General features: G+C 32.7%; 2 protein-coding genes across 3 annotated transcripts; one reads left to right on the top strand and one right to left on the bottom strand.

Annotated features, from left to right (window-relative positions):
* Positions 1-4,596: 4,596 nt before the first annotated feature.
* Positions 4,597-12,415, top strand: LOC108210798 (uncharacterized). 2 transcript variants are annotated; one of them, XM_017382213.2, is made up of 14 exons: positions 4,597-5,017; positions 6,014-6,089; positions 6,190-6,279; positions 6,359-6,403; positions 6,863-6,943; positions 7,063-7,156; positions 7,257-7,300; positions 8,071-8,181; positions 8,274-8,410; positions 8,520-8,559; positions 9,105-9,167; positions 9,247-9,440; positions 10,626-11,130; positions 12,182-12,415. In XM_017382213.2, exons 1-13 carry the CDS (start codon positions 4,692-4,694, stop codon positions 11,119-11,121), a joined length of 1,797 nt encoding a protein of 598 aa, XP_017237702.1. In that variant the 5' UTR covers positions 4,597-4,691; the 3' UTR covers positions 11,122-11,130; positions 12,182-12,415. The 2 variants fall into 2 exon arrangements, with proteins under 2 accessions (XP_017237702.1, XP_063946536.1); XM_064090466.1 differs by having other exon boundaries at positions 7,257-7,333.
* Positions 12,416-12,930: 515 nt separating this feature from the next.
* On the bottom strand, positions 12,931-14,610 carry LOC108211917 (probable xyloglucan endotransglucosylase/hydrolase protein 32). Its single transcript, XM_017383636.2, has 4 exons — positions 14,312-14,610; positions 14,078-14,178; positions 13,785-14,002; positions 12,931-13,578 (listed from the first exon to the last, which is right to left on the bottom strand). The coding sequence occupies exons 1-4, from the start codon at positions 14,535-14,537 to the stop codon at positions 13,212-13,214; spliced, it is 912 nt and encodes a 303-aa protein (XP_017239125.1). The 5' UTR covers positions 14,538-14,610; the 3' UTR covers positions 12,931-13,211.
* Between the last annotated feature and the right edge of the window lie 1,617 nt (positions 14,611-16,227).

Below are 16,227 nucleotides of genomic sequence, written 5' to 3'. Positions count from 1 at the left end.
AGAATGAGAGAAATAATTTTTTCTAATTTAAATCAAATTAAACTAGACCAATTATATGAACAAAAATTAATACACTCAAATGACATTATTCTAATAAATGAAATTATACTATTTAATTTTTTGTTCGAAAACAAGTACGTATAAAAATGAAATATTAAATTATGTGAAGTAATGAGAAGAACTGTATAATAAATATATATACTAACAGAATCTCCTATGATGTCATTGGTGGTCGTTCTACAACCAGATGCTGTTTTTGCGGTTGTTCTTGTTCATATGTTCATGCCTTCATGGTACTCTAATAGTAATAAACATCGCCACAGAGTTAGTTGCCGACGATTGTTACTTGTCACTTGTCAGATGGACTATTTTCATGTTTTTATTGTACAGGCCATCTTTAAAGAATGAACCACCTCCGGCCACCACATGTCTACTAAAGTCTAAATTCATGAATAGAGTCGAGGAGCACTTTGATTCTAGCGATTCTGATCGAAAACTGGAAACATCTACATTTCAAACTTAGAAGGTTTCTTTCCATTTTTTAGAGCTTCTTTTAATATTTCTAAATTAGAGGTGACAAAATATGATTTTGGTTTGGTTTTAATTCTTATAAAATGGATTTAGTTTGGAGAAATGAACCAAAACCATTTTCAAACCATATATTAATAAATGTGGTTATGATTTTAGTTTGAATTATGAATAACTAGCTTAGTAAGTAAATATAAGTATTATATAATGAACAAAACTTAATACACTCATATAACAATAGTGTGTGTGAGTTGATGTAGTGTGAATGTGTGAGTTGATGTAGTGGTTCAAACTCTTGGCTTCTCCAAGTAAGATCATGAAAAAGAGAAAAAGAAAATAAAAAAAACATAATAGTGTGTGGAGAGTTAAATCTTAAAAGCGAGTCCAAATGTGGTTAGATCCATATTTTGTGAGAAATGTGAGACTGGAAACAAAACCAAATTCATTTTTCTAAATGTGATTTCAAATGGATCCAAATCCATAATTTTGATTTGGTTTGCATTGGTTTAATGGTTTTGCGACCATATTGCCACCTCTATTCTAAATATTAGTATCACAAAAATAACCAAAAAATCAAAATAAACATATAAATCTATTAGAAACAAACCAGAACAGTCTTTTCTCGATCTCTCCTTATGTTTTTATGGGGCCGTTTGGGTTAACTGAAGAGAAGTGACTTCTTGCTTACACTGGAGTAGAATTGAGAAGTAAATAAATTAACAATAAATTGTTTGGGAATAATGCAGAAGCTATGAGAAAAAAGCTAATATTCTCACTTTCTTAAAAGTGCTTCTGCTTCTTATTTACACAAACGGGTAAAGAGTAGAAAAGGTCAGAAGCAGCTTGTGTTTCTACGAAACATACGAGACTTAGAGCATCTCCAATGGTTGGCACCCTTCGAGGGGTGCCAATTTTCACACATCACTCAAAATATTATATTTTATATTCACACTCTTTCAAATTATTTTTAACACCCTTCTTTTAAAATACACTCCAATCGTTGGCACTTCAAGATGCCAACTTTATTAATAGAGAAATAATATTTTATGTATTATTGGGACCACAAATCTATAAAATATATGTATTACTGCGACCACAAATCTATATTTTATGTATTATTGAGACTACAAATGAAGTTTGGCACCCTACTTTATCGGTTGCCAGCTTTTGGCATGCCAAAGCCAACTCACTTGTCATCCCAATAGCACTCCAACATCTCCAATAAAGATGCCAACGGAAGTGCCGGTCCATGTCATGCCACATGACATTAGCACCCCTTTTGGCACCTCCCATTTGAGATACTCTTAGAGCATCTCCAATGGTTGGCACCCTTCAAGGGGTGCCAATTTTGACACAGCACTCAAAATATTATATTTTATATTCACACTCTTTCAAATCATTTTTAGCACCTTTCTTTCAAAATACACTCCAATGGTTGGCACTCAAAGATGCCGACTTTATTAATAGAGAAATAATATTTTATGTATTATTGAGACCACAAATCTATATTTAATATATTATTGGGATCACAAATGAAGTTGGCACCTTACTTTATGAGTTGCCAACTTTTGGTATCCCAAAGCCATCCCCCTTGACACCCCAATAGCATTCCAACATCTCCAATGAGAGTGCAAGTCCATATCATGCCACATGACATTGGCACCTCCTGTTGGAGATGCTGGTTGTATATAATTATATAATTATATATTCTAATTTTGTTGTTCCACACATATGCAGTACTATATATATGCATGCTATTCGTATCAAATGAATCGATTGAGGCTGATAATAAAATTATAGTTTGTAGATATTTTCATGAGACATTTATGCTAGATTTATTCTGCGTGTAAGTTTTAGTTTATGTGATTTAATCTATTTAGCTATACTTAATTGATTTTGATTATAAATATATTCTTTTACAAAGATACAAAAGTTGCATCCAGTTGGAACATTTTCATAATTATTTCTAGAAAATAGTAAAATAAAAAATATTATAGAAAAGTATTTTTGATAAACATCTTATATTATTATTATAAATACAATATATAACTTCGTTCATTTTTATTGATTTGAATTTGTTTAATATAATCACAAAATCGCTAATATTACTAACTCGAATCGAGTCATATCATGATAATATCATGGGCCAAATCATGATAATATCATGGGCCAATTGACCATGATACCGATTCGTATCCAAACTCCTAAATCCCAAAGGCCACAATATTTCTATCCTTTTCCAATTTATATCACTTGCTTATAACCCGTGCAAAGCACGGGCGGGTATAGTATTTGTTATTTTACCGTATATATTTAAATTTAACTAAGTTTATTGTGAAAATAAAATTATGATAGAATAATGTGGTTAGATAAAATTTTCATTTAACAGCTGAATAAATTTATAATAATTTTTTTTTTTTTACAGAATGAATTCTTAATAGTTAGGTTCGTCAAATGACTAATTATAAATTAGTTCGGACATTTATATTTTAATGAAAATGTTAAAAATTAATAATTTAATATAGAACATATTATAAGTTAAAGAGACACGTAAACCCAAATATCGACACATCATATTAACCTAATTTTTAATGTTTTGATTTAATAGATAATGAAAAGTATATCAAAACATGTTATAAATTAAGGAGATATGTGGGTCGAATATCAACCGGATCACCAAACTCGACCGAGCTTTAATAGTATAATAATATACAGTATAGTACCGATTTATAATATTACTTTTAAACTAAGACCATTAGAGTATTTAAAAATAATGCTAATGTATTTTAGTGTAAAAGTATCACCGGTTTATTATTAATTATATATAATAATATGTCGCCCGCTCTGTTCTAAAACTCGGTGTTTAATAAAGATTAATCATCGATTAATCCTAATTCCGTAGCTCGCCGAACTGATTAAATATCTGATTATTCTATTAATCATTCTATTAATCTCCGGTCAATAAAATTAATCCTCGTTTAATCCTTGTTCGGTGTCTTTACCGATTAAATCTGATTCTTGCTTATTACAACACTGGTCACCCGTGTTAATTGTAGAATATTGGTTTTTTTAGTTTGAAAATCTAAAAGATATAGCGTGTTTTAGTTAAAAAGATAATTACTATGTTGTTTGATATTATTTTAGAAGATTGAGCTTTTTCAGTATAAAACATAAATTAGATAATATATTTTAGTTAAAAAGAATAATTAGTTATATAGATAGGCACGTATTTAGGCCCAATACCGACCGATCAAACTTCTGATTTCCGACTTTAACAGTATAGTATGTATTATAATGATATTTTTTTTTACATGTATGTTGCATGTGTTATTTTTTAGAAAATTGGTTTTTTAGTTAAATATCTGGAAAAAAAATAACGTGTTTTAGTTAAAAAAGGTAGTTGCTATGTTGTATAATATTATTTTTAGAATTTTGAGTTTCTTAGTTAGAAAATATGAAAAAGATAATTATTTTAGTTAAAAAAGATAATTGATTATATAAAAAGGCTCATAATTCGGCCCAAGTACCGATCGACCAAACTTTAAATGTCTCACCTTTATTAGAATTCGGTTTTTTAGTTAGAAATCTGAAAAAGATAACGTGTTTTTGTTAAAGAGGATGGTTGCTATGTTGTCCAATGTTATTTTTAAAATTTTGAATTTTTTAGTTAGAAAATATAAAAAAGATAATAATTTTAGTTAAAAAAGATAATTGATTATATAAAAAGCTCATAATTCGTCCCAATTACCGACCGACCAAACTTTTAATAATTGATTATATAAAAAGTCCATAATTCGGCCCAAGTACCGACCAACCAAACTTTTAATGAATATTGAAAAGATAATAGTTTTAGTTAAAAAGAATAATTGATTATCGACTAACCAAACTTTTAATGAATATAGAAAAGAAAATAGTTTTAGTTAAAAAGAATAATTGATTATATAAAAAACCCATAATTCGAATAATTGATTACATAAAAAGCCCATAATTCAACTAGATACGGATCCACCAAACTTTTAATGTTTCGGCTTTAATAGTGTAGTAAAGATTACTTTTAATTATTAACCGAACTTCACTTTGGTTTGTAAAAATTGGGATAAAAAACACAGAGACTAGGGTTAAAAGAGGGGTGAATTCAACACGAAGATATAATTTGATGAGCGATGTCAGATGTGAATCCTGCTTTCTATATATACGATGATGTAGAAGACGAAGATGTTGTTGTTGTAGAAGATGTTATGGACCTAGACGAAGAGGAAGACGATGACGATGAATATGAAGATGACGAAGATGATGATGATGATGATGAAGAAGACGATGAGGCAGTTTCGACTGCGGCTATTGTGAAGAACAAAACGACACCGTTGAGTATTGATGATGATGGTAGCGGCATTGAGGAGTTAATGAGCAAAGATAATAATGAAATTGATGGATTGTGTTGCCCAATTTGTATGGAGCCTTGGACTTCTGAAGGTGTTCATCAAGTCTGGTTAGTGCTTTCGGATTCGTTTATTCCGCATTCTCGAGTTTACTTATCTACATTATTTGTATAGAGTCCGGTTTAGTTCTAGGTTAATTGTGCTGAACCTTAGTCATTTTATGTTGAAGTTTTCGAACAATGAACATTTGCCGTTTAATTGAAGATAAACGAGTAAGGTTTACTTAACAGTTTTGCACCGAAATTCTGCAATGTACTTAAGGTTTAGGTAGTGAAGGACTGATGAAATATCACTATCTAATAAAACTATTATGTTGTGTAATTATGTTGAGCATTAGTTATAGACGTGTTGTGTGTGTTGAACCTTGATGGTCTCATGATTGTTATGTAGTGTAGTTATTTTCATTTAATCATAACGCCGTACTTTTAGAAGCGTTTCATTTGTTTGTGGGGAACACAGTTTAAGTGACAACTACGCCTTCGTCCACAATTATGATTTTGACAAAGCCATGTCTAGTAAGTCTTTAGCATTTGTCTTAATTTGTGACTCATTTATCTTATTATCATCTGAGAATATAGTTAAAAAGTGAAATGTAATATGACTTATTTGGTATGTGGGTTCTAAAATTAACTGTTTAGTTGGTTATTACGACAGTGGAATGCTGAAGCAGAGAGTGACTTTAAGTAATTATAGGGTTTTTACACCAAACTATTGTTGTATATTTTTTTAATGCATTGCATTATTGCAAACCATACAAGTTATCGCTTGGGTAGTGGATATTTCATGTTAATCAATTAAAGTCTATTTGTTACTTACATCAGTTGGACAGTGCTTGGCATGGGATACTTGCTAGTACTATATAATACAACTGTTTTTTAATTTTTTTCTTCGGACTGTCGGATGATACATATATGTAACACAAGTTAATCTTCTACTATCTGTTAAGATCATCTGTGTTGAATGACATTCTTATATTCATCCCTCTAGTTTAGGTTGCATTTCCCTGATATTATAGCTTCCATGTTTATGTGGTTGAATGACTGCAGTTGTCTTCCTTGTGGACATATTTATGGTTTGTCTTGCATACAGAAATGGATTCGACAACGTCAAAGTTCAAGGAAGGTATTTCATTGTATTTTTAGTATGTTTAGACGTTTAGTAAAGTGCACTACAGATGCATATATATCAACTTCTGATGTGTTTTTGACATTCTATTGCCTAGTGTCCTCAATGCAAGAGAAGTTGCAGTCTGAAGGATGTTAGATTACTTTATGCATCCCGGATTGTTGTTGTTGATGAAGAACTACAAAAGGTCGTGTATCAGTTTCTTGGGATGCTTATGAGATAAAAAATACATGAAATTTAAATATGAAATGGTTACCTCTTTGCAGAAAGTTCAAAAACTTGAAGCTAAATGTGCATCTCTTGACACAAAGGTAAGACTGGATTACTTTATATAATAGATGAATTTCTGAATTTTAGAGAATGTAGGGTGCTGTTTTGATTGATATTATATGTAAGTTACTTTATATTTTTTTTATTTATGTATCAAATATGTTTTATTATTATATGAGTTGGCCCCCGTCGAGATTGAGGTCTGGCTCTGTCCCTGGTGACCAGTCATTGCGTGGGAAACTTGTTTCCAGACCCATAATGGAATAAAGGATGGTAAACTGAGTGCTCTACATGTGATTTGTCCCCCAACCCAACCACCAGCTTTGAAATTACCGTGAATATGATGAATATCATTTCATCCTTATTAAAGTCCACATCGCATGGATTTTATTCATTAAATTACTGGTTATCTCATTGCACGAAATTGTCCAAATGCAGTTTTCTCAATGTTAGAGAAAATTGTGCATATATGCTAATACCTATTATGTCATTATATACAGCATGCGGAATGTGTAAAGAGAGAAGATGAAGGGAAAAAGAGAGAAGCTGAATTATATCTGCAGGTGCAACAACTCAAAGAGGCATGTTTAATATGATCTCCTCCTTCCTCTCACTTTCTCCTCCCTCCCTCCATCTGGGACCACTTGCTATCTCACACTTTTTTTTTTGGTTTCTGTTGAAACAACTTGTGGTTTCTCAGAGAGCAAGGTATTTGGAGGGCATGTTAGAACATTCCGAGAGGACAGCAGGATCAGTCACTGCTAGCAGTGATTTTCCAAGGAGTTCTTGTACAGGTACATTTGATATATGGTTTCGTATTGAGTGTAAACTTTATTTAGCAATATGTTTAAGATGAGTAAATTACTGAGAATTATTATTATTCATGGCTCACAGGACAATTTAGGAAGACAGGATGTTCCAACAGCTTTGAATTGCAGGTTCATTATTTTACCCTCTTTTGTTCTACAAAGGTTATGGAATGATTTCTCAATTGCTTCCACTTTCTTAATATATTGTGGCTGAGTTTGTATTTTTCAGGAAACATAATAAGCACATTAATTATTTAATTAGTTACACATTAATTATTTAATGACTTAAAAAATCTGAATGATTGACTGTGCATCAGTTCGGATTTGAAAGGGAGTGATTGGTGGAATATTTCAGCTTTAATTTAGGGACTATGGTTTGATGTTGGGGGTTATAAATAGGAAAGCCATTGGTATGTTGAAGGGCAGGAAGAATTAAGAGTGAACTGTGTGAGTGGAGAGTGGGTGGTCTCTCGAATACTACCTAAGGTTGTGTTGCAAGAGTGTCAATAATCTGATTTAGGTCATATTGTCTAGTACTCCTCACATTCCTTTTATCAGCATATATCAGCTCCTATCAGTATTCTTGATTTTATTCCTAAGAGATCGAGTACAGATTAATTCTTGGGTTGACCTCACTATGGTAGAAGTGAAGTTCTTTTATGATAGAAAAACTGGAACATCCATTTGGTAGATATGCTACAACAATATTTGTTCCATTTTTTTAACATGATATATATGGAATTATAGTTAATCACGCAAAATAGGTCTAACTAAAGATTCTATGGCTTTATAGTCTTAAATATATTATTTGTCATTTGTTATATATGGGGTATAGACATTTCTACGAAATTTTCAATTTTTTATCTACTCTTATTGACTTAATAGTGTAATTTGTGCAGAAAGAGTTCAATATTGAAGGTGCTCGCGTATTTGATGTGGATGCTTCTGGTCAAGTTTTGCTTATTGCTCGAAGGCTCACTGGAATGGGGGGACTGTTTGGACTTACTAAAGTAAACTCTTAATTAGAGACGGGAATGTGAAGTTGGCAAGAATATTGCATATTGAGATATATTCTGAAATTTTGTGCGTCTTTGATTTGCAGATAAGTTTGGTAGCTCCGCATGATAGATTGGATATGCAACTTCCTTCAAACACAAAGGCTGTTAGAGACTTGCGATTCTCTCCCCGTGACAGATTGTTACTGGTTGCCTCACTAGGGAAAAAGCTGTCAATTATTAGGTTTGCTTGTGCTTGTTTCAAAATTTTTTTCTGAAACTTTTTGTGGTTCTCTCTACAATGAGTCAATGACTGTTCTCATTATTAATTATTACGTGATATTTATTTTCAGTTCTCAAAGCAACACCACAGTTCTTACCTATGATTTGCCGGTAAAAATTTCAGCCTTTCATTTTTCTGTCTTAGCTTGTATAAAATTTAATCATTATTTAGTGCTAGTCTGCTAGATGTTAATTTCCTTAAATAGGAAAGAGAATATTGAACTATCCTTTGTATTTAGTAGATCACTTTTTGCGGTCTTACTGCTTTCTTAGCATGATTGCAAAATTGCTGAAGTATCATTGGATTCATTGCACGCATTATCAGTTCAAAATGTAGGTTGAGCAAAAGAGAGAATAACTTAGTTTTAACAAGAAATATTATATCAACTTGTTCTATTAGGTGGTAGAATGTAAATAGGTATAGTTTATAGCCTTTGGACTTTGGAGCCATAGGCCAGAGGTTGAATCTGATTCCGTGCACTTGCTCTAAGCCTCTGATTGCTGGAAGGACGTAACCAAACAAATTTATAGTGTGAGGTGTTAGCCCATTAGGCAATTACCTAGTGCTAAGCTGACAAAGTTCATAGCATATGTGTCCTCAGTTTTTCAAGTTTCCCGGGAATCATATTATGTATCTGTTGCCATTGTATTTCTAGGCTGCTGCTTGGTCATGTTCATGGGATATCAGCTGTTCGAATTATGCATATGCTGGATTACAGGTCATATAAAGTTTGGTTATCTTAAGGTCTATACTGGATATATCTTGAAATTGATTAGTATTTCATAAACACCTCGCAGAATGGCATGCTTTTGGTGTTTGATATGCGCCAAACTCGGGAACCTGTAAAATGCTTAGCCGGGATAACATGCAACCCGATTCATAGTTTATATTCGGTTTCACCTGAGTCACCCTCGCCTTCTGGTGTGAGAACAATTCTAACTGCATCTTCAATTGGCGCTTGCGAGTGGAACTTTGGAGGTGTTGATGAAAGGTATTTTTTTCCCCTCCTATGTTTCACTTGGTGTATGAAGTTGAGGATTGGGCCACTCTTTTTTTCTGCCCATATTTATAGTATTAGATATTAGGATTAATGAACTTGGAAGCAAACACACTTGTTTCTGACATGTTTTTGATTATTTTGTATGGAATTTGTTATGCTTCTTCCTTTTGCACACATACAGACATACACTGACCCGTATTATTTGAGATCTGATACGCTGACGCATACGCATGCACACTCTTTTTCTCTCACATACATGTAAGGATACTTATTATGGTTGTGAGCACACACACGCAGGTCTGCGCATCTGTGCATCTTATGTTGCCATGTCATAACCATATTGGACTGACAGATCATTTGAAACCACAATGGCTGAAATATACATAACATCGCGTTTTTTCCTCTCATCCGGTTCATTCTTTTACGTGATCGGGCCAAAACATATTTCTCTGGCTGATCAGGGTTACTGACACATAATCAGCCAGTAGGTCCATTGTTGTTAATTATATTTTGATTATATAATGTGCCTTGGCCCTTGAGTTATATTTTGTGGTTCACTTTAAACTACCCCAATTTTTTGGAGAAGGCTTTTGCTGGTTCTGGTAATATAATTAGCTTAATTAATTTAATTTCTTTTGCTTATAAAAGGTTCATTTATGTACTACGCTGTCCTCTCTTTATAAAAAAATTGTTACTGGTTCTTATTAGGAGTTGTTTGTAAGAACTAGGGGTCTATATTGCATTATACTAAGAGTTGAATATATTGATGATATGAAAATGCAGTTCTGCCCGTTTGAGAGAGTCCTGACCTAATATTGTGTGATGGTTTCTACCACAATCTGTCATTTGTTTGCATTCTACCCCCTATTCATGACCTGTATCAGTTTCATTCACGGAAGGAATCTAGGCACATATGAAAATGTAAGCAAAATAATCAAAATATTTGCTTTCCTCTGGCTACTGTTTGGAATCTGGAGTTGCAAACAACCCATAAATATATCTTATTTGCTGCTTTTACTAGTATTCTATTTAGCAACTAAGAGGGTGGAAGTCATTGTGCATGAATCATTACAAAAAATCTGACCAAACTGTTTTAAAAACAAAATTGTAAATGCCTTTAGATTGATTGTTGGAGGAACAAATAAATATATGACAATCCTCCAATTCGCACTGCAGGCCATTTTTGATCCCGGGATCAGATAATGAGGGAGTTTGTGTATCTCTTGCATGTTCTTCTAGCAATAGTAACATTGTAGCATCATATCGTCCAAAAGTAAACATGCTTAACAAGGAATCTGCATCCCAAGCTGTTCCTACACCTTCCACTAATGCTATGGGAAACTCTGTTGTGGGCTCTCATGTTTCATACAAAAGAACAAGTAGTCAATGTTTTCAGAAACTCGGATCTACATGTGCCAATGTAAATGATATCAGGCTGCCAAAATCTGCAATAGTTGACATACGCAACAATGACGCACCATTATTTGTGTCTGGGGATGAGGCTAGAGGTGAAATAACGCTGCAATTGCTGCCATCATTACTTACTGTTCAGCATCTTACCCCTCAAAAGTTTCCTGTCCGTGATGTGAAGTTTACACATGGCAGCAATTCTAGTATACTCGGCTGTTTATGTGACGATATATTGAAACTATACTCTCTCAAGCTCTCATGAGAAAAATAGGTAACCAAGCTTAATTATATGTTATCTCTTTTACATTTACTTGGATGAATGTTTTCTCTATCTCTGGCAAAACACAATTTTTTTATTCTTGTTTTTCATTATACAGTGCTACTACATGCATTTTAAGTTAAATTACTCCTATCTACATGTATAGATGTTTGCATATAAGTAATTCTGTACCCCAACTCTACCTTTTCTAACATCAACTATGGTGGGAGGGATTGGGGGCTCTCTCAATTTTTATTTTTATTTATTATGGGTGTGTATTTGGTTGGCTCTTGATGAGTTGATGGGACAATGAATACTGCAGAATGTATAGAGTTAAACCAAAAGCTATAAAGTTTAGTCTCTGAGACAATTTAACGTGTAGTCTGGGATTAACATAATGTAAATTTGAAGCAAAAAATCCTAATCTAGGAGTAATTTTGCAAATAAAACACGCATATAAGAAGAATTGTTGGCTTCAAGTACAAGAATAATATAAAGATAAGATGTACTGCTATTCTGGGTAGTAATAATTTAAACAGATGCTATCAAATCCTAGGTGTATAGGTGCTTAACATGATAAAATCTTATTTTTAGATACCATACTGGATAATTACTACAGTGCTTCATTTGTGTTCTTAAGATCTGATGTTTGGCATATGCTTCCTTGGTAGTTATTTTTTGTTACTATTTTTTATATTATCCTTTTCTAATTTGACCTACAGAGGTTATCTGGATAATCACTAAATTCCATACAAATATTTTGCTAGTATCCTGAACAAATCATGAATAGTATTACGTAATGTAGTTAAATTTCCACAACTAGTACACTGTTGATTAGTACCGACACCTGAGTTTAATGCTTTTAGATACATAGATGTTCTAGTATGCAATCTCTGAATTTGTTTGGTTAATTTTTTATATGCTAAATTACTATATTATTATATAAAATATGGTTTAGGAGATTTTTTATATTTTTTTGTTACATGTATTGGCTATTGCCATTGAATAGAAATTAATTCACTTTGATTAGCACTTGGCAGTAAATGATTTTGCTGTGTTGCAGGTCAGTTTCGAGTGACAGATGCAGTCCTGCTTTACAGTCTTGTTTCTTATTGAGTGGAGGTATATAGCCTCCCATTTATGTGGTTAATTTGTTAGATTTACAAAGATTAGTCATTAGGTTTCAGATGTAATTATATATATGGTGAAATATGTAGAGTTTGTATTTGATGGCAAAATTATCAGCATTCTAGATTTCAAATTCAATGGCAATCTCAATAGTACTTATTTGTGTCAAGATTATGGATTTTAGTCTATAATATACAATAATAACTTTGGGGCAGTTACCAAGGTTGGAATATCAATTATTTTTATAAAAGACGACTCACAAAACCAAAATTAGGATTTGAAAGAAAATTGTAGATGGATGTTTTGGGAGGAAATTGCCTGCTTTATTGTGTTACAAAAAATACGCAGCCTTGTAGTTTCACATCTTTTGTTGAGGGGTTATAGTAATATACTGTAACTGTAGTATATTGGATGTATATGCTTGTGGCCTTGACATTTAAGAACCAGTTCGGTGCATGTTACTATTTAAGTATTTAAAACCTTAGCTAGATCAAGTTACTTCCGGATTTTAGTTATACATTTATTTTTTTAAACTGTTTGCTGGGATTTGTCGGCAATACATATCATGCTAACTAATAAAGGAAGATGAAGAGAAGTTTAAAATTATAAAAGATGACAAATAATGATAGCAAGCTAAACAAGCAAATGGCAGACGGAGTAGTACTTGCTGTTGTGTTCCAGAAATAATGAGAACTCTTTTACTTTTTTGACATTATTGTGATGTAAGAAATAAATGCATTCACTCAAATCAGGCCTTTGCCCTTAGATCTAATCCCCCATAACTTCACCTACTTCTCATATTCAGTGTATTCTACCTATTGTACAACAACATACCACGAGTATAAATCGAAAAACATTAACAAAGTAGTACCAAACAAATCTACTTATAATTTTCTTAGAAGAAATTTTTGTTCCTCCAGTAACTTAGGCCTTGGGCACATGGTAATTCCATTTGTGGAAGTATACTAACCCCAACATTCTGGTGTTTTGGAATGGTCTCTTTTGTTGTCCCTACAATAGTCATAAACCAAGTAGTGACTCTGTACCCAATGCATGGCCATGTTCTGCTGGCTGCTTAAGCCCCCGGACTGCCACGGAGAGGCGGAAACGGGGCGGCACCACCGCGGAGAATAGGCAGTGCAACCACTTGCCTTGAAATTTGTAAACTTTCCCACAAATGGTTGGTACTGATAGTTGGCTTTGTATTTCCCATCCTCTGTTGCCCATGAAGAAGCATCCCATATGGACCCATAAACCCACATTGGCCTTAGTGGGAATGTAGCCACACTCTTTCTTTGATATCTCCTGATTGGGATATCATCAACTAGAAATCTGCACAATATTTATTAAACTTCTCCCTTAATACATGTTGTACATAATGAAGACCCACTTTTTGCAACTTCAGGCTGTTCACCAAATAGAATCCTAAAAATTAACATGTCTGACTAAATCTAGACAATTGCACTTCCATTTGTAATTATTTGGTTATTTTACTAAATAGATATAAACTACAATCAACTTAACTGAAGTATCCTTACATGATTTCCTTTGGAGACCACAAGATTGCATAATGATGAAATCGTTTGGTAGGATTAAACCAGAGATGAAACTTCATCTCCCTTCCTATAATTTTACCATCTCCACTTCCTCTGATATATACATTTGTTTGCAGTGTATAAGGTTTCCCAAATGTTGTCCCCAGAAACTCAATGTCCACCTCATCATGGTACCCCGGGTGCGCTTCACTGTTTGAAAGCTGCACACATATAACACATAATTAATCAGCTTATAATCGTAAACACATACTTATGCGGTAGGTTGAAGTGCTCACATAGAACGCTGTAATCACCCCTGCAGTATACCCGGGTTGGAGTTTGATCGAGGCACCAAAATAGCCTGATCGAAAAGGCCTCACAGACTTGAATCCACTCCCTGCATGTAAAAAACCCATTAACACCGATCATACTTAACTTAATTCACACACATTATGCACAGTCTGATATTAAGTGACCAACTCTTCTAAAACCTTGAGGTATCAGAGAAAGACGTGAATTGGATCACATACCCGAGGTTCTATCGAGCCAAATGGTGAGAGCTTTGTTATCGAGCCTCTGATGATTAGGACCCCAGAGGTTTCTATAACCTTTATAAAAGCTCATAGACCTGAATTTAGAGCTGGGCCGGTATCCCGGAGAAGGCGGCCTAATGTGATGACCACCAGCATTGCTTAGAGTAGCCAAGGCATGAATATAAATGGCCAGAAGAAGAAAAGGAATATACGAGAAGGCCATGAAAAACACAAGTTAAATGGAGAAAAGAAGTGAGGGAGGATAATATAGGCAAGTGATGAGTAGTGTAGTGGAATAATGGGATATAAGATATAGAATTATTGTGAGAAATATGATGTTTGTGTAGTGTAAAAATCAGGAGTGGTGTAGGGAAAAGAATAGTATGGTCGTACAGCTGATGTAATAATTTAAAAAGGACTCGTAGGTCCCCATGCATAATAGCAAAGCTCATAGATTCATCACCTATCACCTTATTCATTTTACACCTAATTTGTTCATGTAATTCTATGTTTGTATATTATGGAAGATTTGAATGGTTAGTGTTAGATTGTAGACCATTATTTGGGTACATGAAAAATGAGTTGGCCATGTAACATTATGTGAAAAACTTGGTAAACTAAGAGGTTTTGTTTTATAAAACGTTTAACTTGACTAAACAAGAGTTCGAAGACCAGAGGGGTTGATTTTCGCAGTTTCAGAAGTGTGATTTGTGATTCTCTGTTCGTCTCTGTCTTTTTTTCTGAAATTCTTTGTGATTCCCATTTGAATCAATTACTATTTAACAATGTCAATCTTGGGCTTCGTTAGGAGAGAAATGATTATGGTTGTTTAAGATGCTATCAACTTTGGACGTATATTTTGGTAGTTTTGCCTTTTGCGAGGTCTGGACTGGTTGTGGTTCAACAAAAAATTAGATAAATTTTGAATTAAAATGGCACAAATTTTGGTTCAGAATTCGTATTTTTTATTTCTGATTATATTTTACAGGATCAGATAGAATAATCTTAATTTATCGTCTAACAAAAATAAAGATTGTTAAATATAAGAATATAAGTTAAACATTAAAATAATATCAAATAAATATAATCTCAATCAACCAATATATTTCTTCAATACGACTTGTGTATGATGATTTTTTATTAGAAAAATAAATCTTAATAAACAATGTCTAAATATTATATATATATGTCCACATTTCATTGTCTAAATAAAATATGAATTATATTGTATTTTCATGAAAAAATTTAATGAATTATAAATACAAAAATTGGTAGGAATGTAATACATATATTATAAAAAATATAGTTTTTATATAAATAAATAAATAATAAATAATCTAAAAACCCTGCTACTAATCGCATTCTCAGAGAGCGTATAAAATAGATTATACAATACCAAAATATTTTATAGATCCACCCACGTAATTTGAACAAGCAAACGGGCAGAACAGAAATTTAATATAATGTGATTGTATCTAAAACAACATTATTTAAAGTTCGAAAAATAAGGACGAATAAAAGATGATACATAACTCCACATTTTACTATTTAAACTCCAATTTCAAAATTTATACCATATTTATACATGCCTTCTCCACATGTTTCATCCATATTAGTGGTGATAATGTGATTTGAATAAATAAATAAAATTTAACTAGAGTTTAAATAATAAATTTTGGAGCTTATTTATCAATTCTCTTCATTTATTAACAAATTGATACTCCCTCCGTCCTGATGAATTACGTATATACATTAGGATTGGACACAGAGACCAAGAAAAAACTTAAGAAATGAGTAAAGTTAAATGGAAAATGAGTAAAGTGGTGGAACCCATATATTTTTTAATAATAGATTTGAGATAGTGAAATAAAGTAGTGGTTGTAATAGTGTTTTTATTATTATAAAATGGAGAT

This window comes from Daucus carota, chromosome 3, assembly GCF_001625215.2.
Source record: "Daucus carota subsp. sativus chromosome 3, DH1 v3.0, whole genome shotgun sequence".
Lineage (NCBI taxonomy): Eukaryota > Viridiplantae > Streptophyta > Magnoliopsida > Apiales > Apiaceae > Daucus > Daucus carota.
The sequence above is the reverse complement of the archived record's forward strand: the minus strand, read 5'-3'. Positions and strand labels throughout refer to the sequence as shown.